This window comes from Oryx dammah, unplaced genomic scaffold (genome assembly GCF_014754425.2).
Source record: "Oryx dammah isolate SB20612 unplaced genomic scaffold, SCBI_Odam_1.1 HiC_scaffold_17, whole genome shotgun sequence".
Taxonomy (NCBI): domain Eukaryota; kingdom Metazoa; phylum Chordata; class Mammalia; order Artiodactyla; family Bovidae; genus Oryx; species Oryx dammah.
The window spans coordinates 29,894,624-29,922,109 of NW_024070201.1; the positions used below are offsets into that span (position 1 = coordinate 29,894,624).

Sequence of the window (27,486 nt, forward strand, 5' to 3'; positions counted from 1 at the left end):
AACTCAGGTGGGGTGGGGACGGCTGGGAGCACTTCTCACCAGGAACTCAGGTGGGGTGGGGATGGCTAGGAGCACTGTCCACTAGGGACTCTGTGGGTTGGGGAAGGGTGGGAGGGAGGCTAAGAGGAACCATGTCTTCTGGGGGAAAGAAAGGAGACGACCACATACTCATCAGAGGTGGAAAAAGTGGGCTCAGAAGAACTGCAGCCAGTCCCTCCGGTGACCCTGAGGAAATGGTGGTTCAGCACCAAGAAGTGAATGATCAATGGTTTATTCAGTAGGGGAAAGCCCAAGCTGAATGTCTCCCTCCCCCGTGCCTCCCCCATCCTCCCTTCCTCCCGTGCCCCCTCCCACCCCTAACAGCTGGCCCCACTCCCCGAGGCCCCCATGGCCCTTGGGAGGGGTCAGTGAGAGGAGGGATGACCCTGCGTTGGTGCTCCTGGATTGGGCTCCTCTCCAGGAGGCCCCTTGACAACATGCAATGTGGAGGGCGGGAGGAGGAAGACTCTGGTGGGGGCAGTGGATGAGGGTGCGGGCAGGGTGTAGGCACCCTTGACTATAAGCACCTCTGGCTACCAGCCCCGCCACACTTTCACCTGCCTGCTCACTTCCCATTGCCAGGGAGAAACACAATTATGAAACTATTGAAATTCTTCAGGTAAACTATATTTCCCTCAGAGCGGCTGGGCCAGTAGCTGTCTTCCTGGGTGGGGTATGTCACGCCAACGGAATGGCTTATCTCCGAAGAAAGGGCTATACTGACAAAGGCCCTCCTGGCAGTGAGGGGAGCCCGTCCTCAGGGGCCACACGCTCACGGTGGATGTGGGGGACCCAAGGCTGGGCAGGGTGACCCCAGGGCACTGGGAGCTTTCCCTCTGCGGTGGCCAAGGGCTGCGGCCCTGCCAGGCTGGGCACTGATTGGCAGGACCCAAGCAGGGCACATGGGGCCAGTCTTCTCCTGGGTCGGGGGGCAAGCTGCCAGGAAGAAGTGGCCCACATGGATGGGAGGCGGGCAGCTGTTGTGGCCAGGTGCCTACTGACGGCATGGTGGCATAGGGGTCCTTGGAGAGAAGCGGCCAACAGGCCTGAAGAGAGCAGGGCTGGGCAGGGAAGGCGGGCGAGTACTGCATGGGCACCCACCACTGGTCCCAAGAATCCTGCCCAAGAGCAGGAGGGTGGTGGGTTAGGGGAGAAAAGCCCAGCTGTCTCCCACTTCCATCCGAGCACAGGAAAGATGGTGACCCTTAGTTACAGAGCAGGAGAGGCCTGCATGGAAAGCGCTGACGAGAAGGAAGGGGGCGGCCAGGCGGCCCTGAGCTAGCGGGCTGAGGGCAGATGAGAAGCGTAGTGAGAGCAGCCGGTGGGAAGGGTGGGGGTGGCGGGGCCTCGCTCCAGCCCATCTGGAACTCATGGGGCCTCGTTGGACCCGATCCCGTTGCCTTTGTTGACATAGAAGGGCCGGTAGTGCGACTGTGTGGGAAAAGGAGAGTGGTTAGGAGGTCTGATGGAAAGCATGCCCGCCAGCCAGACCCCACACCCTCACCTCCACCAGGAAGCAGCAGTGGTCTGAACCCCAATAACCCTAGGGCCCTGTGGCCTAACCTGTGAGCTCCATCTACCCTGGGACTAGGGTGGGTGCCAGTGGTATCAGAGTCTCTGGGTTCACATCCTGATTAGAATTCTTTCCACCAGTCGACGGGTAAGCTTGAACCTCAGCCTGGTCATACGCTCTCTCCACACCCAGGAAGCCCCTCAGCGCCATCGTAGCTCCCATTCATCCAGCGTTCTCTACTCTACAGACCTGGTGTGGAGCTTTCCACAGACGCACTCACTGAATTTCCACAACCACCCAATTAAGTGGGTTACTATTAGGAAACCCATTTTATACATGAACAAACTGAGGCACAGAGATGCTAAGCAACTCACCCAAGGTCCCTTAGCTAGTAAGCAGAGGCACTGGGATTTGAACCCCAGCAACCTGGCTCCAGAACTCAATCCTCGCCTCCACCTATGGCAGTGTACCACTTCTGAGTCTCAGGGGTTGGCCTCTGCTCTCTCTGCATCATTCTCCCTGACAGAAGGGGTTGCAGAGAGGGCAAACCACCCCCCAGCCCAACACAGACTGGGGGCCTCCCCTCCTTGCAAGCCCCTCCACCTCCCTCATCCTGGTCCCCTCATCAGGATTCAGGAAGCATCTCTCAGGACAGAGAGGGTGACAACTTTCCTGCCAGCCCTGTGTATTACATCCTGCAGCAATTTCATGAAATCAGCACGCCCCTCTCCTCCCAATCACTTCATCAGGGCCCTGAGCAACCACCCTCCAGGCTGCAACAGAAGAGCACATTTCAGCAGCAGCTTGCCCCTGGGAGTGCCCTGGCCCCTGGAGGGTCTCCGGAAGTGGCTTTGCCCTTGAACTGTGTCAGAGCCTGGGCCCATCTCACACTCCACTGATCCCAGGAGATCCCAAGGGTGACCCCAGCCCCTGCCCTGGGCCTGCCTGCCTGAACACCTGTGTCTACAGTAGCTCCTTGCCTACATCTGGTCCACCGTGCAACTGGGGGCCTGTGGAACGTGAGAGCTAAGACAACTTAGCTCTGGCCTTGGTTAAGCCAAGTCTTCATTAAACAATGGAAGAGACAGAGATTCAGGACAGGGAGAGATGGCCAAACTTCCTCAGCTGCTTAGCAGGAGAGCAGGGCCTGGATCCAGTCTCCTGATCCCCAGGTGCCAGCGTGGACCCCTGAAGAGTCAGTAAGGTAAAGTGGGTAGACCCAGAAATGGCCGAAGCCTTTCTTAAAGGAAGGTTGGGTCAAGCAAATGGATGGCAGGTCAGTGAATAGTGCCGTCTTGAGAGCCGAGCGGCAGGTAGGCACAGAGCCCCACAGCATCTGGGCAGGATGCTCCCAGCACATACACACCCATCCCCTACCCGTTTCCTCCCAGGCTCAGGGTCACAGCACATGAAAGTTGGAAGACTTAGGAAATCATCCAGGCCATCTGCCCATGTTACAGATGGGAAAACTGAGGCACAGGGGAAGAATGACTCAAGTTGGTGACAGGACTGGGGCAAGAGCCCAGGCATCCTGACTCCCAGGCCAGCCTCTGCCCACACTAGCACCTGCCCCCATTCTCCCCTCTGTGCTGGGTGCCAGCTGGGGTCCACAGAACCCTGCCCTGCCAGGCATCTCAGGGTGGTGATGAGCCTTCTGTGCTGGGACTGGGGCTCCTGGGATGGTGGGAAAGTAGGGGGCGGGTGGGGAAGGACCGAGCCAGGAACAGAAGCCTTCCTTTTTCTTCCCATATCTGCTTTTTGCAGCCCTGCTGTTGCAGTGGCCCTGGGCCTGGTTCAAATTATACATACCATCACTTAGTTCCATCGCCAGCAAATTAAAGGTTCTCTTCCAATTAAACCAGCCCCAGTCACTCTTTGTAGCCGGGAGCAAATCACCTCTATGTTCTGACTTCCAAATACAAAGACAGCAGGGAGCCAGGGGCTCCAGGCCCTGTGCACACAGAGGCCACCTCCATCCAAGGCAGCTGACTGACCCCTTCAGCAGGGCCTGGCGAAGGCCTTGGGAGAGAGCATTCCCAAGAGGAGGCCCAGCCTCCACAGTGAAGGACAGCCCCTGATCACTAAGGTCTTGGGCGGGGCTCAGTATGTAAGATCTACAGATATTAGAGATCAGTCCCATCTCAGCACTGCATTGTGGCGTCCCAAAGGGGGCTCTGACTCATCCAGGGTCCCACAGCTACCAGGTGGTTCGACTCCAAGACCATGCTTTTTCTTGTCCTGCTCTTTGATGCCCCTACTCAGCGACATTAGCTATCAAATCTTACATAACTCTGTTCCCAACTTCACAGCCTCTGTTTCACCCACACTATCATCCCAATGGCCTCTATGCTGTCAGAGCTAGAGATGCACCCCCAGGGAAGTCTAGGATGCCAGTCCCCCATATTCAGCATTTTGGCCACCATTCAACAAGCAGAGGCAGCCAACAACCATCTGCAAATTTTAAAAACTGCCCGCTTTACAGATTAGGAAATCGAGGCCCAGAAAATCTGTGCTTACCCAGGCCCCTGCCTATCAGCCCTTGGTCTTTCTTTACTACCCTTTGCTGGAAGCTGGTGTTCAGGCCACTGCCTCCTCTCTCCATCCCAGGAGATATCACCATGCCCTCACAGGCCCTGGACAAGTGATGGCCAGATGCCCCTGGGAGCCCACTCTGGACATGCTAGTGCCCAGGCGGGTGCTCCTCACTCACCAGTAGAGTCTGCTTGCCGGATTTCCAGGTCTGGGGCTGGGCCTTGGGACTCTGGCTCCTGATGAGGGAAGGGTAGCCTGGGGAGACAAGGGACTCCAGTCAAAGGGAGCACAAGCTAGTGGTCAGGGGCTCAGCGCTGGAGCAGCACAGATGCCCTCTCTAACGTGATCGCCAAGCTCCATCCAGCCCATTACCAAGTGCAGTCAGGGGGGTTGCCATGGAAAATCCTGAGGAGGTGGGCCGGAAGGAGGAGGCACCAAGGCAGACAGAAGGAGGAGGAGCAGGCCAGGTGGGCTGGGCCAGGCAGCAGGGGAGCATCACCCCAAATCCAGGCCAGGATCACACCACTTGCGGGGATCGCCACCTACCCTCCTGCAGGCTTACCCCAGAGGCTCCTCTCCTTCCCTCCCCAAAGCCCAGGAAAGCCCCTTCATAAGCACAGTCTGCCCCACCTCCACCAGGAGGTGCTCATTCCAACTCCCTGACCCCTCCCCTACATGGACGAGGCTCCCCATTTCCCAGCCTGCCTCCAGCCAGGCACTGAGCTGGACTCCATCTAGGTCTTCCCTGTTCTTATTGTCCTGGACTGAACAGATAATAATCAGCGGTCAGAACCCAGGTGTGCTGGACTCAAAACCTACCGTCTTGTCCCACCTCCCTAGTTCATTTTCCTCTTTCCTGCTTCCCAAGCAGGAGGCTGGGGCCCAGAGAGTGGCAGTAATGTGGCTGTGGTCCAGGTTTCAAACAGCAAGTCCATAGGGCGCTGTCTAGTTCTGGGGTCCTGGAGATGCTAGTCCAGGGCAGCGCTATCTGAGCCCACCTCCCCATCCCTCTGCCTCAGCCCACCAGGTTTGTAAGGGGCTCCGTCCACAGAACTGTGAAAAGCAGTGTCAGCCCTCAGCCTGCAGAGACCGACAAGGCTGCCTGGGAAGGAATAGACTGTGAGCTGGACGTAGAGGAGCTCAAGAAATTAACAAGGTCTGTCTTAGCAGGGGCAGGCTGGAGCCCTGCACTGGGCTGCTTGAAGGGCAATGAGCTGGTCAGGCCCAGAGCCACCTGCAGCACTGCCGGGCTGCCAGCGAGGCTGGCCCTTCCAGGGCTGATGCTTGGCAAGGGGGCAGAGCCAGAGTAGAGAACCTGGCTGTCTCCCTGCATCTGGGGGTGGGGGCAGCCTTGGAAGGAGAGAGGAAGCGGAGGGTCCCTCAGGTCCTGAGCAGGAGGTTAAGACAAGGGGGGAATTCAGATCACTTCTCAATTCCCAGAAAGAAAACCCCAGGCCAGCCATGAGAGAGGTGGGGATGGGGGTGGGGTGAGGTGTGGTCCAGGAGACCAGCCTGTACAGCAGGGGTTATCCGGGGGCGGGTAGGCTAGGATGGCGGGGGGGGGGGCATGCATCCTCTGCCAGGGGGCTCTGGGGAGATGGGAGGGACCAGGACACCCTAGAAGTGGCAGAGAGCCCCGTAGGATGTCCCAGTTGCCCTGCTGTGGGAGAGAAAAGACAGGTGATGCAAAACAGGCGGGTACCAGGATTATTTTTAAACAGCCCACTGCCGTCCAGTGGTTTGGAAAACTCTGTGGTGGCCTGTCCCAAGGTGGTGAACTGATAGGGGACTTTCCCAGTGCCTGCCAGGAGAGAGAGAGCCATTAGCACTGGTCCTAGGAGGGGCCAGAAGGGGTCACCTGTCCTACAGGCGCTGTTGCTCTCAAAGCGCTCGCTCAGCCCTCCCCAGCGCCCCCCGAGTAGATGCAGGTGGGAGCCACAGGGCAGCCCATGCCCAGGACCCCCATCTAGGCCAGTTCTGAGCAGATCTGCATGAAGGTGACAACAAGCGTCCCGGGGGTCTTGGTGTATTTGAGGAGGGGCTCTCCTAGAGCAAGGCCCCCCCACCTGGAGAGACTGTGGACTGCCAGGGAGATGCTGAGGAGCAGGAAAGCTCTGAATCACACCTAAGGGGGGCCATTTTCCTGCCTGGTGGCCTTTGATCCAAGCTTGACCAGAGAGCAGGGAAAGACCTGCTGGAAGCCAGACAGGCCAGAAGCAAGTCCCAGCACAACCCTGATCTGGGGATCCTGCAGTCTGGGACCCTCTAGTCATATCCCCTTGTGGGTAGATCCCAGAATCCCAGCCCTGGGTAGAGTCCAGGACCCAGCCCAGAAGGGGCAGCTGGATAAGCAACTGTCTGAGGCTGCTGCCTGGGGGTCCACCTACACCTTTCCCACCCGAGCCCACCCAGCCTGCTTATCCAGGCTCCTAGGCCAGATGTCTGCCAGCTAGAAGGCAGATACACCTGCTCCCTCCACCCCCAGAGCTGCCCCGTGGACCTTTCGGAAGAGACGTGAGGGTCATGGGTCCACCGGTAGCTGGGGTCTGGCTCAGGCCGGCCCCTTGGAATGACCTCAACCCCAGGGTACAGGAGGCATCGACCACTCAGTCTTGTCAAAGAGCTCTGGGGGCAGAACCAGACTCGGGAGGGAGGGCTTCGAGATCACGTAGTCCGCCCGGCCCAGAGGGGACTTGGCAGGACTCTGGCTCTGTGGGAGGCTGACAGGTGCTTGGGCCACAGGGTTCTAGAGTCACCTAAGGCTGGGAGTCACTGGGTGACAAAGTTAAATAAACTTTCTGCAGTAGGAAGACTCGAAATTAAGCCTGATGGAAGCCCCCGGGGACATCAGGGCACAGGATACAGAGGGTGTGGTGTGTCTCCCTCACCCCCGACACTGAGGCCTGTATCACAGTGCACCCCGAGGGACCCACGTGCGGTGGCCCAGCCCTCCTGACAGCAGAGACCTGATGGAGGCGGGGCATGGTGAGCAGAGACCAAGGCAGGGCTTACAGAGCGCCCAGAAGACAAGGGCCAGATGGGGGTGAGCTCACCTTTCAGGGAGAATGAGGAGCTGCCTGCTTGCACCGCAGGCATGTCGTCAGAGCTCTGAATGGTGGAGGAGTATTCCCAGACCCGGGAGGTGTAGTTACCTGGTGGGGAAAGGAAGCGGAGTCAGCCCTGGGCGGCCTGGCACATGGGGTGGGGGGTTGGGCAGCGAGCAGAGGCCATTTCTGCAAATCTCTCCAGGCAGAAGGCAGCTGAGTCCTCATCACAGCTCTGACCAATCCTTCCTGCCATCAAGCTGTCCTAAGGCATCATCCTGTCCTTGCTCTCAGATTAAAGTACAAAGTCCTTAACACGACCCTCAGCTCTTCCCTGAGCTGATGCTCCCACCCTTCTCCACCACCTCCACTTCCTGGCTTCCCCCTTCCCTCTCTAGTCCTCACTCAACACCCCAGCCAGGCTGTGCCCTGAGCTCCTGACGCACACCAGGCTCGCTCTAGCTCCAGGCTTTTGGCACAGCCCAGGTCCTCTGCCTAGGAGAGTCCACCTGCTCCCCAACGCTTAGTAAATTCATGCACTGGGTCTTCAGGCATCAGCTTCCACATCATCTCCCCCAAGTCTGCGTGTGTCTCAGCCCCACGCCCCATATCATACTGCGTTGAATGGCCCATCTCCCCAGCTGGCTCCGTGGGGGCAGGTGGTGTGCCCGTCTGACCCAGCCTTCCACCCAGGGCCTGGCACCTAGCCTGGCTCCTGGAAGGCGCTCACTGTCTGGCTGATGGATGAATGAATGAGTGAAGGAACAAATAAACACAAACACAAGCTAAAAGTTGGAGACGGAGGCAGCTGCTACAAGCCCTGAAATTCTGTGTGGAGGATGAAGCAGGCTGTGGTGCTCCATTTGCAGACAGATATAGAGAGACCTGGGGACAGAGCGGCAGGGACACCATGGGGGCATTCGGGAGCCCCCCACCCGCCACATGGAGACCTGCCCACTCCAAACCCTCCCTTTCAGCAGCTCCGAGCACGGTGGCTCCGCTCCGTTGAGCTCATGCCACAGAGGAGCCCCCCAGCCCTGGAGATCTGCTGCTGCCTGGGGGGGAAGGGGTCAGAGGGCAGATGGGGGTCGGGGGCTGGCCGCCTGCCCCATCATGAACCTTCGCCCATAGGGATCTCTGACAGAGTCTGCATTAAGGCTCTCACTAAGCATGTCCGCCCAAGGCTCCAAAGGCCATTTTCTTTGCCCTCTCATCCATCCATTCATCATCCCCTCTTCCTCCCATTAAACAAATGTTTGCTGAGCCCAACCTTCTGGACCCTGAAGTGTTAGCGGGGAATAGGACAGACCCAGCATCTGCCTTCACGGAGCTCACAGCGCAACGAACCCAATCCTGGACAGAGAGGCCTGGGCGCTGCCTGTCCACGGTGCCCCAACCCCCAGATCTACCTCTGGACCTACCAACACCCCCACTCCCTTCCTTGCTGCTCCAGACCCCTGGCGCTGTGTCCCCAGGGACCCTGGTGGAGCTGGCCCGAGTCCCCTCCCCATCTGCATGTGGCATGCAACCAGGAGCCCCCCAAAGCTGGGTCCATCAAAGGCTGGGCCCTGCCCTCGGCAGAGCAGTGCCCTCTGCACTTTGGGCAGAGGAGGGGACCCTGCACTTGGCAACTCTCCCTGGGGAAGCAGTCTCCACGCCCATTTCACCCCTTCTGGGTCTTAAGGACAAGTTGCCCACTTACCTCCCTGGCAACCATACCTCCTGGCTCTCCAAGGATGACCCGTCCCGTAGCATACCTGCTTTCCCTTGCCTGCCACCCTAGTCTGTTTTAACCAGTGTCCGACTTTCTGACACAAGAGTGCACCAATCAGGAAAGGTCCCCTGTGGACTCCTGGCCTGCCACCTGCTGAGGGAAGGCCTCACACACCTCACCCTGGGGTCCGCTTTCCCCAGCTCATCCTTCAGGGAGAAGACCTTACAGACCCAGACTGATGCGGAGGTGCCTGGCTGGCTTTCCTCAGCTGAACGATGTCACACGCATGCGTGCACACAAGCACATGTGCAAACCACACAGACACACATACACCTGAACACCCCCTAAGCTTGGTAGGATCCCTCCTCACCCATCTCCAGGCCAACCCCACTCCCGCTCCCCAAGTCACCTCGTATGGGGAGTCTCTCTGCCCATTGCCCAGCCCCCGCCTGCTGCCTGCATGGCCCCACACAGAGGCCCTGCCACCCTCCCGCTGAGCCGCCTCCTACCTTTGGTGCCGTACAGGTTGTTGAAGTTCTTCTCCTTGGAGAGGCGGCTGGGGGAGGCCGGCTGGTATGAGGTCCTGGCCCCACCTATGAAAGGGATGAGGAGGGGGCTGTCATTCCAGAAAGGGGAGCCTGGCTCAGCTGGGGGGCCTGTGGCTCTGACTTGAGGGGTGTCAAGCAGGAATCCTTGCCCCCCCAAAACAGCTCCACCTGCCTGGGTCAGGACCTGGGTTCCACCACCAAGATAGTGCCCTTGGGTCTAGGATAAGGTGACCACGTAATTTACCATTCATATCGGAGCAGAATTGAGAGTGAGAGGGATGATGCTAGTCATCAGGCTGAGGGTACCAGTGTAAACTTGGAGAGTCTCGGATGGACTAAGATGTATAGGCATCCTAATTAGAGGCTTTTAGGGTCACCAGAGCGCCCCTGTGCCAGGCCCTGCGTGCTGAGACCCCAGAGGCTGGGTGAGAGGTGGGGTGCCCGTGAGGAAGCTGGGCCAGGATCACCGTGGGGGCGGAGGTGCAGTGAGGGCTGCCAGCTGGGTGCTGCTGAGCTGGTACCATGAGTACTTCCCCACCTGGGTAAGCTTTCCCCAGCGATTGGCCCTAAATGGCACGGGTTTCCCTCTCTCCCCTATTTGGGCTCCACAACCATCTGGGGAGAAAGGCAGAAAGAAGGGGCTCCACACCCTCACTTCACAGATGAAGATATCGCATGCGTGCGTCAGAGTGCGCATCGGCTCCTGCCCTCCTGCCTAACCAGCCCCACTCCCGTTCTGGAGGAGAGCAAGCATGCCAAACTTTCACACCTTCGGTCCAGCCCTCTTGCCCCTCACCCTCTGTCCATCACAGCCATGCCCTCTCTACCAAGCCCTCAACCCCTCTTTCAGGGAGCCTGGAAACTAACCTCTCCTCCAGAAGTCTCACTGCCCAGCCCCACTGCCCCAAAGCTCCCAGACTAGGGCCGCTGGATCTCTGTGCTGACTCTCCTTGGCCCCTCCCTTGTCTCTGTCTTGAGCCTGGGAGCCCCCAGAGGGCAGATTTCCTCCTCCCTCCTGTCCTGGGTGCAGGGGCAGAGACAGGATAAACCTGTTTCTTCTGCCTACAAATGTCACAACCTGACTCACAGTTGCAGAGCTGGAGGCTCTCCTAGCAGCTGAGTCCAACCCCCTCCTTCTTAGGTAGGAATACTGAAGGGGCAGTGACCAGCCCAAGGCCACTGGGCCCTGGCTCTCCAGTGACATCTGGGCGGGTCCATGCTCCTTCCTCAACACCCCCATTATTACTCGGCTCCCCTCCATCTGCAACAGAGCAGGCCAGCCCTGCAGGGCCAGTCGGGGTCTGATACCACCCTGGGTCTGGTCCTCAGAAGCTGGAGAGCCAAAGGTCTGGACCACGGCTGGGGATGCTGAGACAGCTGATTAACGCAGCTCATCTTCTCACAGAACTAGGCTCGAAGGACAGCGCCCCGGGGGAGGGAAGGAAGCAGAACTGGCCAGCCCGGACCTGGCTGGCCCCCACTAGGAATGTAGGGCAGGGTACCTGCGCCCAGCTGCCTCACCGGAAGCCCAGGTGTTGTTTTGACGTCGGGTGGGGCAGCTGAGGTTCCTCTCTGCTTAGCTCACCTCTCCAAATACCCCCTGGGGCCCCTCTCGCTGGGCATGCGTGTCTGAGGGTGTGAGTCAGTGCCCAGGACCTCAAGGCTCCCCCTCCCAGCCTCTGGTGTCTTCCCCAAGTCTCCTGTCTCCCCCATTCCCTACACACCCTCTCTTCTCCTGACCCCCGACCCCCGCAGCACACGCACGTGCATGCACCCCTCTGTCTACCAGGCACACCCACCCTTATGTAACAAGCATCACTGTGGTTTGTTTGTTGCTGATGCCAAAGAATGTGACGGGCTACCGCAGGGCAAGGACAGGCCGGCACTGGTCTCTTCCCTCACCCAGCTGGGCAGCCGCCCATCAGACTGGCCCTCACCCGGGCCTGGGAGGGAGGGCTGGCTGCCTGGGGGAGGGGGTACTGAGGAATTTACAAGAGCGGCCCTCAATCCCTGCCCCCACTGCCTTGAGGAGCAGGATGGTTCTGGAGGAGCCAGCCCTCCCCCAGGACTGCAGAAATCTAAGCAGAAGCAAAACACAGCTCAGCCTGGCAGATGGAAGTGGATGAGACCCTCAGGAGTCCCTCTGGAAAGAAAGAGAAGGAGGTGTGGGCGGGGGGTGGGGGCAGGGGCTGGCATGGGGCAGCGAAACTAGTCGGGCAGGTGCCAAATGGAAGCAAGAGGAGGTGCTGGTGACTAGGCCAGTAAGCACAGGGCCTCTGGGTGGCTCAGTGGTGGAGACGCAGGAGACCTGGGCTCGATCCCTGACGTGGGAAGATCCCCTGGGGAAGGAAACGGCCACCCACTCCAGTATTCTGCCTGGGAAGTCCCATGGACAGAGGAGCCTGGCGGGCCACAGTGCATGGGGTCACAAAAGAGTCAGACATGACTTGGCGTTAAAAAACAGGCAGGTACAGGCCAGGACCTTCCCAGGCAAGTCCACGAGGGTTGCCCCCTGGGGAACCTGGCTACATCCCTCCTGGACCTGCTCTCAGTGGCAGGCCCCGCCCCCTCCTCTTACCCTTGGGCGTCAGGTACATGGAGTACCTCTTCATGGCGTCTGGAGCACCCCACTCGCTGGTGTAGCTGTTACTGTAGTTGTTCGTGTAGCGGTGGTCACCACCTGGGAAGGAGAGAGCTCGGGTCAGCAGAGGGACAGGTGGGGAGGACGAGCTGGCCCACTGGGGGCATCACTGGGTCAGCCTGTGGCCCCTCTGTCCCAGGGAGAGGCGAGGCCCCCAACCTCAGAGACGGTGGCCCCCTGCCCTGCACCCGCTCTGGCCCTGAGCTCCTGGTGGGTGAGGGAAGGGCTCAGTGGGCCATCCGGCCTCGCTGGGACTGCTTCCTATGAGGAGACGGTGAGCTCAGCACTTTGCAATTAACAAGGTGCTATTGAGTTCCATTTCTCGTCTGATGTGTCCATCAACCCTTGGGCTGGTATGAAGATACCCGGGTGGCAGATAGGAAGACTGAGGCTCAGGAGGTGAGTGAAGCCACTGCCCAGTGTCACATGGCCCATAAGGGCAGATTTGGGATTCGAGCCCCCATGCCCACTCCCTGCCTTTGTCCCAGCCACTGATGACACCCCAGGGGATGGAATGAGGTCCCAGCACTGGCCTCCAGGGCCAAGGATCCAAGTGGCTGAGTGGAACTGTGCAGAGGGGAGTGAGCTACTCAGAAAGGGCACCGACTGCCCCCGCCTGGCACCCACCAGCAGAGCCCTGAACCCAAACAGACCTGTGGCTCCACGCTTGCCCTCCACCCCATTCCTCTCTCTTGCTACTTCCCTTCCCTCTTCTTCCAAGAGGAGGAGTGGCGGACTTAGACACTCACCCTTCATCTCCATCATGTGGGCCAAGCAGGGGCCTGGCGCACAGTAGGCACGTCATGACAAACAAACATCCTCTTTGATGTAGGTCCAGCTCCCTCCCCACCAAGCCCAGCGGGGAGATGCCCTGGTGTCTCTCAGCCCCCGCACCTTTGATGGTGAGAACTGAGCCCCTGGCGGGTGGACAGACCACCATCAAGGAAGAGAGGACGGTCACTCCAAGGCCTGACTCACCGGCCACCCGCCTCCCACCTCCTACAGCCAGACACACTCCCAGCAGCACAGCAGTGACCAAACGCCGACTCGGAGGCCCAGGGCCCCAGGCACAGGTGTAGAGCCGCTGACGTCAGCACGACCCCTCCTGCGCCTGGCAGCGGTCTCCCCACACAGCTTGTACAGGTGCAGGGCCACACCTGCACAGAGGCCACGGCCAACACAGTCATGACCTAGAAATGGCTCCGTGGGCGAGTGGTGGTGGGAGGTGGGGGGTCCCTGCGCCCGCGAGGCTCACAGGCCACCCCAACGCAGCCAAGGCCATCCTCATGGGTCTGGCCCGACCTCAGCTGAGGAGCTCCCCCACACAGTTTTGTGCCCCAGGGAGACTGACCCTCATACCCCCTACTCCTCTGCAGGCCACCATGAGCAGCAGCTTCTCCAATGAGAAGATGTGGGTGGAGGGTTTGAATAACAGAGCATGAAACTCAGCTCACCCCTGCTTAGCCATGTGCCCTTTGAAAATCTCCTTCTTCTGTGAGATGCAATACATCCCGCAGGGAGACTGAGATAGTGCAAGGGAGGCGCTTACACAGAGCCAGCATCCAGGGAACGCCAGATCACAGAGGGCCATCCCTGCCAGGACCGCGGCCATTGTCATTAGGAGGATTTCAGGACCCAAGTGCCCCCTGAAGCCAAATGTCTGTCTTGTGACAGTGGCTTACCTGTCCTTAGGGGGGCAATATCGCTCACATCTCCGGGGGACACTATGTGATGTCAACATTCCCAAGATATACAGACACCAGCCCCGGAGTCCCAGCCCCTCAGCGCACCATACCCCCTTCTCATGCCCCAAAGAGTCACATACTCCCTTTGGAGACCAAGGACAGAGTCACTTCCTCTGGGTGTTGCAGCTAGAAGTCGTTAACTAGGCTGCATCCTCAAGGCCTGGGCCACCGGGTGGAGCTTGGGGAAAGTGTCCAGCTTCAGGCCCTAAAGGGATGGGCTGGGACTGGTGGAAAAGCACTTAACGGGGCAAGTTCTCGTGTTTGGAGGCTTTCTATGAAGATGATTCAGTTGCCTCTGCAGAGGACAGTGTGATTCAATAGAGAAGCTGACTTCAAGGGAGCTGGTGAGTCACTGAGACATGCTGTGCTCAACTACGCCCAGCCAGTCCACCGGGCCAAGTCCACCTCTGGGCTCAACACTGCTCAGCACGGCCATGATGACAGGCAAGTTCTCCCTCCAAGCATGCATGCAGTTCTAGGTCATGTCCCCTGGAGCCTACGAGCCACCAGATTGGAGTCTGGCCCTTACAATTTGCAGCATCCACACTGCGCCTGGCTTAGGTCCCCTAGTCAGACGCAGGGCTGTAAAACCAACCCCCGAGTTTGATGGACAATCCAGGGAGAAGACATTTGTCCCTAGTGGTGCATCTCCCTAGCCAGTGCCTGGGATGCTCCCCTGGAGGCTCCTTGTAATAGCTGCATAACTTGGGCAGCAACTTCGAGAGAGGAGGGTACCATCTCTGAGTCCTTGTCCAAACACCCTCAGGTGAGATGGGAGGCTGGAAACAGTGAGGTCCCAGCTGGTGGGATGCCAGCCTGAGGCAGGCAGCAGGAACTGACCTAGGAGAAAACCTCCACGGCCTTGGGGCCCGCCCACGGGAGGGGACTTACCATTCTCCATGTGGTTCCTCTCAATGAAGTTGCGGCTCAGGTCCGCCTTGCACATCTTCTCAACGTGGCGCATGCAGACATTAAGCAGGTCATCCTTGCAGTTGCCCAGCGACTGCCCCAGGCCCTCCCCCTCCAGCAGAACGTGATAGGTGGGCAGGGGTGGGGGGAGGGAGTAATTGCTCATCAAAGCACCAAATTCCTACCAGGAAAGGAAAGAAGCCATTAGTGTCCTGGGTCTTTAGGAGCCATGGGGACCCACAGTCTAGCTGGAAGATTCAACCGGGAGCCAGAGGAGGTGGGGTCTACATCCAGCTCGGCTATTAATTGGCCTCACTTTTCCTCAGTGGGCACTCATTTCTTATTCTTCTGTAAAATGAGAGAGTTTGACTAAAATCCACTAGATGGGGACTTCCCTGGCGGTCCAGTGGTTAAGACTCCGTGCTTTCACTGCTGAGGGCACGGGCTTAATCCCTGGTTGGGCACAAGCCAAAAAATAAAATTAACTTTTAAAAAATAAGTAAATAAAATCCACTAGATGCTAATATCCCTGATGGCACTAGCAGTCAGATATGTGACTTCGTGGCTCCCATCTCTTGAACTGGATGCATGGTGCCTCCCCACAGTGGTTTATTTGGGTTTATGGGAGCAACACAACCTGCCAAGTCTTTGGGAGTGAAACCACCAAAGAAAGGCAAGAAATTACTAGCCTTGTGGGGTCAGTCACAGTGGTCTCTCCCCCTGCATGTGCCCACTCAGTCCTGCCTCTATTCTCTGGCACGTCTTACCTCCTTTCTCCCTTACTGGAGATTCTCTCCTTCTTTTCAAATCCTAACAGGCTTTCAAGACCCAGTTCAAGTTCCACTGCCTCCACAAAACTGTCTCCATCCTGTCTGCCCTTCCCAGAGCTTCCACTGGCACTTATCTCCTGAACCATAGGCTTTTTCACTTAATTACAGGCTCTTCTATATTCTCTAATTGTGCATGTCTTATCTTCCCAGCTGGACTGCAGTTCCTTGAGGGCAAAAACTGCACCTTCTACCTTTCTAGTCTCCACAGCACCTAAAACAGTACTGGGTGTATAGTGCCCAAAATACTCTAGCAGATGGAAGGATGGAGGAACAGATGGACAGACCAGATCAAAGAAAGCAAATCCACATGCTTACTTGCCACCCTCCCATACCCAAAGCAGGCATCACTAATCTATCATGGAGCTATTTCCTGAAGTACTGAGCCTGAAGTACTATTAATACATATCAATTGAAGCTGGTACAAGGTGATCTTTGTGTGCCATCTTTAAAGTAGGTAGGATGGCTTGGATGGAAATTAAATAGACAGATGGAATGGAGCTTAGAGGGATGGATGGATGATGAATGGTGGATACATGGATGGATGGACAGATGGACAGTGGATGAGAGTTTGGGTAAGTGGATGGAAGGAGGAGGGGCTGGGTGGGATGGAAGGAGCAGGGGCTGGGTGGGATGGAAGGAGCAGGGGCTGGACGGGATGGAAGCAGCAGGGGCTGGATGGCCGTGGAGCTGCTCATTACCTGCAGGAACAGCACCGAGTCGCTGATGCTGTGCAGCTGCTCCCTGACCTGCTTGTCGTCCTGCAGCATCTTGGCCCTCTCTTCCAGAGCATCCACGATCACCTTCACCTGGTCCACTGCGTCCTGCTCCCGCTGCTCCAGCGCAGCCCTCACTTCCTCCTTCTGCTTCTCCAGGTCCCTCACCAGGTCCCGGAAGCTCTGCTCCAGGATGGCCTTCTCGTTGGTGGTGAAGCTCTGGGTCCAGAGTGAGGGGAGAGGGGAGGGGTGCGTCTTTATGTCCCCAGCATAGAGTCAGGGCATTTCTACTGCCTCGACTCGGCAAGCCTGTTCAGCCAAGAATCTCATTCAAAGGCATCACTGAGGGATCCTATCTCTTGATAGAGATGGTCAGGGTGTTTTTACAGCCCACCCTTCCTTATCCATTAGCAGCTCCTCCCACTCAATGGGTTGACATGAACCATCATTCTACGCTTGGGCAACTCTATGGGTCCAAAAGTTCCAGAGGAGTCAGGGTGTGTCCACTGAAACCTCAGCCAGAACCAAGCATCATTCAGAAAGTGAACTGATGAGCTGTTTATGTAGCCAGGTTCAAGAGCAAGAGCCCAGGCCCAGGCCTGCCTCCTCCAGGCTGCACCAGCTGGGGGGAGACCCTGGGCACTGCCCACCTTGATGCGGTCCTTCTCCTTCTGCCACTTCTCAGCTTCATCTTCTATTTCAATGACCTTGAGCTGCAACTGCTCCTTTTGCAGTGACAGTTCCGTCTGTAGGGAAGGAGCCGGGGTTGGAGGAGAAGTCAGGGGGAGGAAGTGGAAAAGATCCAGAGAGTCAGGGAGGAGGGCCCACAAATCACCACTCTGCCCTTCATTCACCCAGCACTCACTGGGCCCTTGAATATGCCAGGCACTGTGCCAGTCACCAAGGATCCAGCAACAAGTCAAGCGCCACCTCATTGTAAACTCTGGGCTCTGAGGCTGGGCAACCCAGCCACGTGTTTGTAAGGCGGACCCTCTACCAGGCCCTCCACCCGACGTGAGCAGGAAGGAAGCTCTTTAGGGGGTTCCCGCTCCTTTCAGTGGACCTGGAGCCATCGGGGAGCAGCTTACAGGAGAAAGGGGACCCAGCCCAGCTCAGCCCAGCCCAGCCCAGGGAGCGTCCCATGGCAGTAAGAGGGAACAGCGTTTCTGTGGCATGACGTGAGGCTTGTGTTGCAAGCAGGAGTCTGGGTTGCCGCCAGCAGGGAGTCCGTCTGGGCAGGCACAGCTATAAACCTGTTTATGGGAAATGGAGCGCACTTTGCAGTCTGGGCAAGATTGGGACTTTATTCAAGTCCCTGGGGGAGGAGAGAGGCCAGTGAGTGAGGCAGTGAGGGTGGATGGGAAAAGGGAAAGAGAAGGTCTAGGGTCCCTCCTCAGGAAGAGAACATGGGCTGTCAGGGTCTGGGGTGGGTTGGGAAGAGGATCTATCTAACAGAAGTGAACTGGGACATGAGCTCTGATATGGAAAGTGTGGATAATAGCTTCCTTCCGTTGGAGAAACACCCTTCTCTGAAAAGCAGCTACAACACAAACAAAAGGGGGAGCATGAGCTGTGTGGATGCGCAGTCACTCGGCTGTGTCTAGCTCTGTGACCCCATGGACTGTAGCCCTTCAGGCTCCTCTGTCCATGGGATCTCCCAGGCAAGAACACTCAAGTGGGTTGCCATTTCCTTCTCCAGGGGAATCTTCCTAAGCCAGGAATCAAACCCACATCTTCTGCTTTGCAGGCAGATTCTTTGCCCGTTGAACCACTGGGGAAGCCCGCATGAAGCTAAGGCCAATCCAGTCCAGCCAAGAGGCACCTCTTTTGTTCTGTGGGTTTCCCACTAGTGCTCCTAAAACACCTTCCAGTTTGAAAGGCAGGTGGGTGATCTCCACCTGAAAGCAGGAAGACTGGGCATCCGAGAGCACCCCAGAATGCTCAAGGTCTCCCCATTACCCTGGATTTTGAACAGAGTCCCAACCCTTTCCAGCCATCTCCTTGAGGAAACTCAAGAAGAATCAAGATGTGGACGCCACAAACTACCAGGAATGTGAGCTCTGCTGGCAAGGAGTCCTGAGCAGCTGTGCACACACGTCACAATTCCTGGATGCTCCCCCAGGCCAGGGGGTGCCGGTGGGTCCCTGGTGCAGAGACCCAGGGAAGTGGACTGATGGAAGAGAGAGTATCCTGGCTTTTGTGGAAAAGAGCGCTGAGAAGCTGGTGGGGAAGGTGGGAAGGACTGGGGCGGGAGCCGAAAAGCTCCCAGACCCGAAGCCCTGGATTCCCACCCCACCCCTCTGCCCACACCCCAGGGCTCTCCGGGCCGCAGACTCTCAGTTCTTCTCAGGAAGCCAGCGCCCCACCAGCTACACACAAGAAATCCCACAACATGGAAAATGCCACCAGCCAAGATGGGAAATGTTTGTGAAGAGGAATAAAAGCAGATGAGGACGGGGGTTTGGCCCAATCTCTGGACAAAGGCTGGGAGAAGCCAGCTGTCCACAGACAGGGTGGAGGGAGGGTGGAGAGCAGAGACAAAAAGACCCCACGTGTGCAGTGGAGACTCTGCAGGAAGCGGGCAGAGCCAAGAGCCCAAAACACAGAAGTGGGCAGAGCTGGTGGCCTGGAATGTTGGTGAGAAGCCTGGTAATGGGTCCAAGCTGTGAGAAAGAAGCCTAAAGGCTGAACAGTGCTGGGCAACTTTCCCATTCCTGGATAACCCCCTCACCTGCAGCAAGCAAGGTGTGAGGAGGTGGGGGGGGGGCGACGCTGGAATCCACCTCCCCCTGCAGCTGAGATGTCACCAGCCCAGAGATGAGTGGCTGGCACTGGGGTTCCTTACCCCTACCTCGCACCCAGAACAAGGAAAGCAGAGAGCAAACGTGCATTCACTCCCCAGGCCTGGGGAAGCAGTGACAGGGCAACTCTTCCATGAAACAAGCCTGGGGGAATCCAGGAGGCACCCTACCCAGAGCCCAGGACTGGGAGTCCAAAGGTTTGAATCCAGTTACCACCACCTCCAGGCAGGTGGCCTTTGCAAGTTACTAAACTCCTCCATGCCCCAGTCGCTCCATCTTTCATGGAGGTAGGAAGAGGACCACCTCCTAGGCAGGTGAGACTCTAGAGAAAAGCACTGGCCACTGGCCCTGTCACCACTGCTGTGTCAGGCACCTTCCATGGGCCGGAACTCGGAGGGGAGAGGACAGGGAGGCAGGCCCGCAGGGCAGGTAAGCCGGGAGAGCAGGCAGGGGTGAGCAGGTGGGTCTTGGTGGTGTTCAGCGGTTGGGATGCTGTGTGCCAGGGTCCAGGTGTGGTGTGTACACCGTCAGGATACAGAGGGAAGTGTACCGAAAGGAGGGAGGTCAAGACATCAGGCTGAGAATGTGAAGTGAAGTGAAAAGTCGCTCAGTCGTGTCCGAATCTGCGACCCCATAGACTGTAGCCCACCAGGCTCCTCTGTCCATGGGATTCTCCAGGCAAGAATACTGGAGTGGGCAGCCATGCCCTCCTCCAGGGGATCATCTCGACCCAGGGACTGAACCCAGGTCTCCTGCATTGCAGGTAGATTCTTTACCATATGAGCCACCAGGGAAGCCCTGGGGATGTAGAGACTAGATGGTGGATAACTGAAGACTGGAGGATGCTGGGGGAAAACAGAACAGAGGGAGGATAAACGGGGTGCAGGCAGGCTACCCTCTGTGAGTGGTAGGAGGTTTTCCTAGAGAAGGGGGAGGTGAGGAGCCAGTGGAATGCACAGAGGTCTGTGCGTTGGGAATGTCTTACCCACAAGAGCACAGACTCACTGGCCAAGAGGGAGGAAGATGGCACTGAATCCCCTGGGGGGCTTTAGAACAGTGAAGAGCCTCAGCCAAGGGCAGCAGGAGTCAGCCCCTGGGGTCCAGCCTGTGTAAGAGAGGCGGGGGAGAGGGAGGCTGGTGGGAGGGGATGTGCCGAGGAGAGCCAGAGATGCTGGCCAGCGACCTGGGAGGGGTGGAGGGAGAGGCTGTCAGCCGATCTGGAACATGCAAGGGCAGGGTCAAAAGCGGAGCCTTGCTGTCTGCAGCCGTGGGTGGAAGCATCAGTCAGGGCGGCAGAGACTGGTCTCCTGGTTTCTTTGGGGCACCAGGGAAGTCAACACGGGCGGAGTGGGGCCCTCGCAAGCCCCAACTTGCTGAGCACAGTGGGATCTTGGAAGGGACCTGGGGCTGTGAATTCTGTGCTACTAGAAGGGTCTGCTCTCACGTCTGGGGTGAGTGCTACCCTGTTAGGAGAGGAGGGTTTGGGCTGAGACCTCTGGGGATGTGAACAGCATCCATTTAGTCCTTGGCAATTTTTCCCTGCTGGCCAGGCTGCACAAAAGCCAGACGAGGCAGGAGACAGAAAACAATATAACATAGGAAGGTTCTGAAATACTGGGTTCTCCTGTCACCATAGAAGGAAGGACCATAACTGCTTTGTTGAGCATCCACTGTGTGTTTGCATTTCTCCTTTCATCTCAAAAGCCCCCTGGGGAGGTAAGCCGTGTTGTCCCCATTTTACAGGTACAGAAACCAAGGCTGAGGCAGATTGAGGAGCTTGCCTGAGTTTTCCCAGTGAGGAAATGAGAGGACCATGACACAGAGACAGGACTCAGCTCGGTTACATGGCCTCAACCCCTGGGCTGTTCTCTGTATCATCCAGGACATCGTAGTGCCAGGCCTCCCCACCCCCTACCTCATAGATGAGGCAATTCATGGATTCTGCCTCTCTCCCTGTCCTCCCCACACCTCCCCATCACCCCCTAAGGCCCCCCTTTCTCCTTCACCTCCCTGGGCTTGCTAAGTTGTTTTGAGTCGTGTGCGACTCTTTGCAACCCTATTGGACTCTAGCCCACCAAGCTCCTCTGTCCATGGGATTCTCCAGGCAAGAATATTGGAGTGGGTTGCCATGCCCTCCTCCAGGGGATCTTCCTGACCCAGGGATCAAACCTGTGTCTTTCAAGCCTTCTGCACTGGCAGGTGGGTTCTTCACCACTAGCGTCACCTGGGAAGCCCTCCCTCCTCCCTAGGAATCTGATTAAATCCCCTGATGTCTGATGGGGCCTCAGCTCCTGTCGGCTCCACCCCGTCTACTCCTCCCTCCAACTTCCCTCTGCTCCCTGCTCACCCCCTCCGCCCTGCCCAGACCTGCCCCTAAATACCTTCTTTGTTCCCTTCTCCCACACTCCTCCTGTTGCTGCTCGCTCTGTAGCTGGGACAGGCCCTGCGTAGGCCACCCAGTCTTGAAATCCTTCCGGCCTTGGGGGAGCAAAGAGATGGCCGGCAGCTGGTGGTGCCTCGGCTGGGACAGACAGGGCCTTCAGATGCAGACACACCTGAGCACTCACCTGAACAGGTGTGCCTGTGCCGCCCCAGGGAAGGGGAAATGGGGCCCAGGATCCTCCTCTGGTCTGAATTAACCACACAGGCCACTGGCTATGACATTTGCCAAATGAGCCAGTTAATTGCCAAATTTGTACTTTCAGACAAATGGTAATTATCTGGATAAGAATCTGAAATGCTGGATAGATTTCCCCATTCCCACCCAGATGTCAACCAGCCCAGTATTCATCGGCATCGTTGGGACTCACCATTCCTCCTGTGTCCTTGGACGTCAGGATGCAGAAGAGGCAAGGCGGGCGGGGAAGAGCACCATCCAAGCGCACCCACAGAGGCCATCCCACCGCCTTTCCCACTCACCCTGTCCCAGGGCAGTCTTCCCCCCAGTATCTCCGAAAAGAGTGGTCCCAGACACCCCCCAACTCCATTCCAGGCCTTTAGCCACCCGGCTCCTCTTCCTGAACGTGGTCATGGTGGTCCACCCAGAGAGCCCCCAAATCCCAGACCAGCACATCTCACAAAGCTCAAAGACCAGCAATTGCCCATGGCCAGCAGCCTGGCAGCTCAGACTTCATGAAACAACTGAGCAATGAGACCAGAGGCAAAGCCACAGACCACTGTGGCAGAAAGGAACTGAGCCAAATGATGGCGTCAGGAGAGTGGCCGAGATGTTGAATCTGAGCTACACTACTGAGTTAGGACCTCGCCCTCCAGAGCAATGCTTGTCCTGAGCACTCCTCCCCATGCCTGGCCAGACTGCTGACCTAGAGCCCAGAGAACCCACAGAATGGCAGACGACCCTGCAGCGAGAGTCGTGGCCAGGAATCCTCCATTCTGACCCGATGCAGCAGAAGGTCCTCGGGAGAGACAGAAGACAGGCCCTGAGACACAGAAAAGGATGGATGTGCTCCCTGCTCACCCCCTCCGCCCTGCCCAGGCCTGCCCCTAAATACCTTCTTTGTTCCCTTCTCCCACACTCCCAGTTGGTGCTAGTGGTAAAGAACCCGCCTGCCAATGCAACAGGCATAAGAGACGTGGGCTTGATCCCTGGATCGGGAAGACCCCTGGAGCAGGGCATGGCAACCCACTCCAGTATTCTTGCCTGGGAAATCCCGTGGACAGTGGAGCCTGGGGGGCTACAGTCCATGGGGTCACAAAAGAGTCAGACACGACTTAGCAACTAAACAACAGAAATCTCATCAGTCTAAGCCAGAGGCAGAGGGGTGCAGCTCAGGACATCTGTGGACCCTCCTTGAGACATTCAGAGTGGAACTGGAAATCTTCTGATCTTGGGTCGGCAGAGGAAGGCCTGTCGTGTTGGCGGCACACCGAGTAGCCTTTCTCCAACACCACCTCTGCTCGGATTCTGCAGAGGAGGCCCAAACGCACTGCAGCCCAGGGTGTTGTCTACAGTCTCATGCAAGAAACCATGACAGATCAGTGATAGCCTCATCGGGGCCTCACCGACCAGCCTGCAGAACAGGTTCGGGATAGGACTTCTTGCAAAAAAGTTGTGTGTAGGCTGATGTTTGGGTCTGCAGGGGCTGCCTCTGAAGGATGTCAGGGCCGACAGGCTCCTTCACTTTGATCTGTCAACCTACCTAAGGCTGCCCTGTGCCAACGCCCCCAGTGTCTGACATTCCAGCGGGGCTAAGCTTGGACAAAGAGCTCCACTCCATCTCTGTCTCCACTCAGCTGCTCAGCACCACCCTTCCCTGCCTACCTATGCTACAGCACACACACACACACACACACACCACACAGTCTGAAGCTCCCACCCATTTAAGTCACTCCAGAGGATCAGACATTTCCCCCTGAGGCCCTGTAAGGCACACACCTCCTGAATCCCATCCCCCTTCCCCCAGTTGCTCTCAAACACTGAAAGAGGACTCAGGGAGCTTCTTCCTTAAGCACTGAGCCTGGACAGGTCCCTTCCTTCCTCTGGGACTGTGTTCCCATGCAAGGTGGAGAGGAGATGGCAAGGTTGCTCATTCTCCATCCAGCCTAGCATTCTGTCCTCTGCAAGTTGATGTTTACTTACAGCCGCTGCTGTGTAGCTAGGCGGATGCACCCCAGACTGGTTTGTGTGTCTGAGCTCTGCCTCTTGACCTACATCATGAGCCCTAGAGCATGAACTCCAAGTCCCAGGCGCTGCCAGAGAAAACTGCCCAAGACTGTCCTGTCCTCTGGGGCACTCAGGCTAGTGGAGATACCCTGGTTCCAAGTAAAATTTGGGACCAAGCCCTACACATATAACAGATAAATTAAATAAGGGTTGTTGTTGTTCAGTCACTAAGTCGTGTCTGACTCTTCTGTGACCCCATGGACTGTAGCCCACCAGGCTCTGCTTCCATGGGATTCTCCAGGCAACAGTACTGGAGTGGGTAGGTGCTGGAAAATCCCATGGACAGAAGAGCCTGGCGGTCTACTTCCAGAGGGTTGCAAAGATTCAGACATGACTGAGCACGAGCATGGCACAGCTGCTTGCAGTAGCGATAGGAGCCTGCGCCCCTGCTTTCTTGGCATCAGTTTGCCCCCCCTCCTCATCCCTGACGTCTCAGAGACATTCCTAAGAATCTTCAGGCTCCACAGGGTCATTTGAAAACTTCCAATCTAGTCCAATCCCTTAGTTTCATGTGAAGGGAAACCAAGCCTGAGAGAACATAAGGGACTTGTCCACTGTCTTACAGCTGGTTCGAGGAAACACTAGGACTGGAGCTGAGTCTCCTAAAACCCAGCCTGGGGCTCTGCAATTTCTTGGTTGTGGTGGTTGAGGATAATTAACCCGCAATCTGTTTTGATTCCCTAAGTGAGATCCTGGAGGAGATCCATGGCCCCTGCCCCAGCTCCATCTCCCTGTCTGAAGCCTGAAGCCAGGCTGGGGTCAGGGAGTTAGGGAGACTAGGACCACCTGTTTTTCCTGGGCCAAATGAGGCTCCTGAAAAGGCTCTTTGAGTCTTTTGTCCTCTCTGACTCGTCTCTCCTGCCCAGGAGTATGGATAGGAAAGAGTGACCCACAGACTTCAGGTCAGGAAGGCTGGGCACAGAGGGGGGGCCTGTGCTGCCCCATTCTGTGGGGTGCAGAAAGCAGAGTCCCCTGCCTTGACAATGAGCATGGCTGACTCCGGCTGGAGGCCGCCCCACGTCAGGGGGCTGTGTTGTTGTGGGGGGAGAAGACCCAGCATCTGTGGAGCCACAGACGAGCCCTTATCCCAGCACACCCTCTCCAGGAGTAAGGTGTACCACACTCACAAGCCTCCACACGCCTCTGCTCCTCCCCGCAGAAGCACAGGCAGAATCACGTACACAGAACACATGCGAACACACTCACATGCCACATATACAGTCATATGCAAGCATCCATACACAGACATAAGTACCCACGTGCATAGAAAACACACACACACGCACACACATGTACACCCCTCCCCCCCGACTCCAACCGCCACTACGAGTGTCCACCATAGGCAACGGCCACATACACAAAGCATTGAGCGTCCAGCTGAGGGAAGGATAAAGGAGGCGGCTGGGAGTGTCAAGACTGGCTGCGGGATCAGACAAAACAAGGAGCCGCTGTCCTACAGAGACCAACTCCGAGGTCAGGGGAGAAAGGGCCTTGATGTGGTCCCCAAATTCCCTCCTCACCCATGACTTATCCCCACGAGCCAGTCCTCCTCAGCTAGGAAGAATTCTCTCTCCATTAAGTAGAAAGAGGTGGCTTTCCCAGTGGCTCAGATAGTAAAGATTCTGCCTGCAAGGCAGAAGACTGGGTTTGACCCCTGCGTGGGGAAGATCCCCAGGAGAAGGAAATGGCAACCCACTCCAGTATTCTTGCCTGGATAATTCCATGGATGGAGGAGCCTGGTGGGCTACAGTCCATGGAGTCACAAAGAGTTGGACACGACTGAGTGACTTAGCCCCGAAGTAGAAAGGAAGGAAGAAGCACCCAGCCAGGCAGAGAGCCCAGGACGGAATGCTGATTTCCTGGCCTGACTTGAATTTATCCTATGACCTTGGCCAAGCCCATCTTTGCTGAGCCCCTCTTTGCTCATTTAGGAGATGACTTGACTCCTGAGGCCTTAGAGGATTGGGGAACCATCCCTGACTCCCAGTCTGGGGGTAGGAGGGGAAAGGACTGTTTTCTGAAAGAACCAGGAACAGCAGAGAGGTAAGCCCCAGACCCTGGGAGCACCCAGTGGAGCAGGTGAGGTGGGAGGGCACTGCGAGGGCCGCCAGCTCTTACCTCCTTCTCGGCCTTGGCCTCTTCCACAGTCACGGTGCTGTGGTTCTTGTGCTCCTGGAACATGCAGAGGTAGCAGATACAGGTCTGGTCCGTCTGGCAGAAGAGCTCCATGGTCTTGCCGTGCAGGGGGCACTTGCGGGCCTCGAAGTCCCGGATGGGCTCGAGCAGCTGGTGGTCGCGGAAGGCGGCGCCCTCCAGGTGGGGCTTGAGGTGCAGCTCGCAGAAGGAGGCCTGGCACACCAGGCAGGACTTGACGGCCTTCTGCTTGTTGCCGATGCACGAGTCGCACAGGACCTCCTCGGAGCCCGACTTGGAGCGCAGGAGGGTGCTGGAGTCGCCCCGGGGGTAGCTGTTCCGCCGGACATCCCCGGGCTCCACGATGGACACCGAGGGCTTCCGGGGCTCCGAGAACATGGACCTGCGCGGCTCCCCCTTCTCAGCAAAGGTGACAGGCGGCTTCTTGGCAGCCCCCAGCTGGAGCCCGGCGTAGGGCGACCTCCTGCCTTCCCCAGAGTCCATGCTAAAGTAGCTGGAACTCTTGTCATCCACCGACTCGACAAACTGGATGATGGGCCGCCGCCACTCGCTGCCGGAGAACAGGGAGCTCCTGCCTTCGCCCGGCTTCAGGGCGCCGCCCGCGCCCTTGCCCTCGGCCACCTCTCCGCTGTGCCCGTTGGCAGTCTTGGCCTCTTTGCCTTCAGCTTTGACCCCATTCTCCAGGCTGCCGCTGGGGCCCAGGGGGCTGCGGGCATCCCTGACTTCCGGGCTGGCCCCGTTGCTCCTGGAGGCGTCTGCAGCTTCCATCGCGGCTCACCTGGCTGGTCTGTGTTGGGCGCGCTGGGGGTTCAGGTGGGTGACCTCTCGGGCGGCGGCGTCTCTGCAGGAGTGAGACAGGCAGCCACGGAGCCCGAGACACACCTACCTGAGCGGAGAGGAGGGCCTGACACAACGGGCGGGCAGGAGAGGCAGGCGGCTCCCAGAGCCAGCAGAGCAGCTAATTATACAGAGGGGCCACGCCCTGCACATTCATACCTAACCTGGTTTTTTAAAGAAGTGTTTTTATTCTTCCCCAGTTTAATTATTTTCCACGGCTCAGCAACCAGCTGGGCTGCTTCCTTCTGATACACTTTCTTCTCATCAGGAAAGCGGGAGTCTCTGTCCTCGCAGGTGGGCAGGCTTCGCTGAGCCAAGCCAGCCGTGGGACAGAAGGTGAGGTGTCCACAGAGGCCCACAGGACCCAGGGCTATTTAACTGGGTCACACAAGCCAAATAATCTTGAAACGTGATGGCCTGGGTTTCAGAGGAATATCCCCCTGCCGCCCTGAGACACTGGAGTTGCTTCTTATCTTTTTTTTTTTTAATTTCCATCAAAAAGTTTAGTACTTTTTTAAATTAGAGGATAATTGTTTTACAATATTGTGTTTGACTTCCTGTCTTAAAAGGAATGATGGGTTCCACTTGATTTGGATTTCAGGCTTTGGAGTGAGGTAGTTATTGATTCTGGAAACCTATGTGCCAACTTCCAGGCACTGTGTTAGGTATGTTACCTATATGAGCTCACTTATGTAACCTTGAAAGATTATATAAACCTTTCAAGGGGCTTCTCTGGTGGCTCAGTGTTAAAGAATCTGCCTGCAATGCAGGAGTCGCAGGAG

General features: G+C 57.3%; 1 protein-coding gene across 2 annotated transcripts; it reads right to left on the bottom strand.

The window, feature by feature from the left end:
• Nucleotides 1–255: 255 nt before the first annotated feature.
• TRIM29 (tripartite motif containing 29) lies at nt 256–26,807 on the bottom strand. Of its 2 annotated transcripts, XM_040258151.1 has the most exons (10): nt 25,832–26,807; nt 16,879–16,974; nt 16,214–16,447; nt 14,668–14,866; nt 11,969–12,070; nt 9,352–9,435; nt 7,138–7,236; nt 5,787–5,885; nt 4,263–4,339; nt 256–1,470 (listed from the first exon to the last, which is right to left on the bottom strand). In XM_040258151.1, the coding sequence occupies exons 1-10, from the start codon at nt 26,633–26,635 to the stop codon at nt 1,408–1,410; spliced, it is 1,857 nt and encodes a 618-aa protein (XP_040114085.1). In that variant the 5' UTR covers nt 26,636–26,807; the 3' UTR covers nt 256–1,407. The 2 variants fall into 2 exon arrangements, with proteins under 2 accessions (XP_040114085.1, XP_040114086.1); XM_040258152.1 differs by lacking the exon at nt 5,787–5,885 and having other exon boundaries at nt 25,832–26,806.
• Nucleotides 26,808–27,486: the final 679 nt, after the last annotated feature.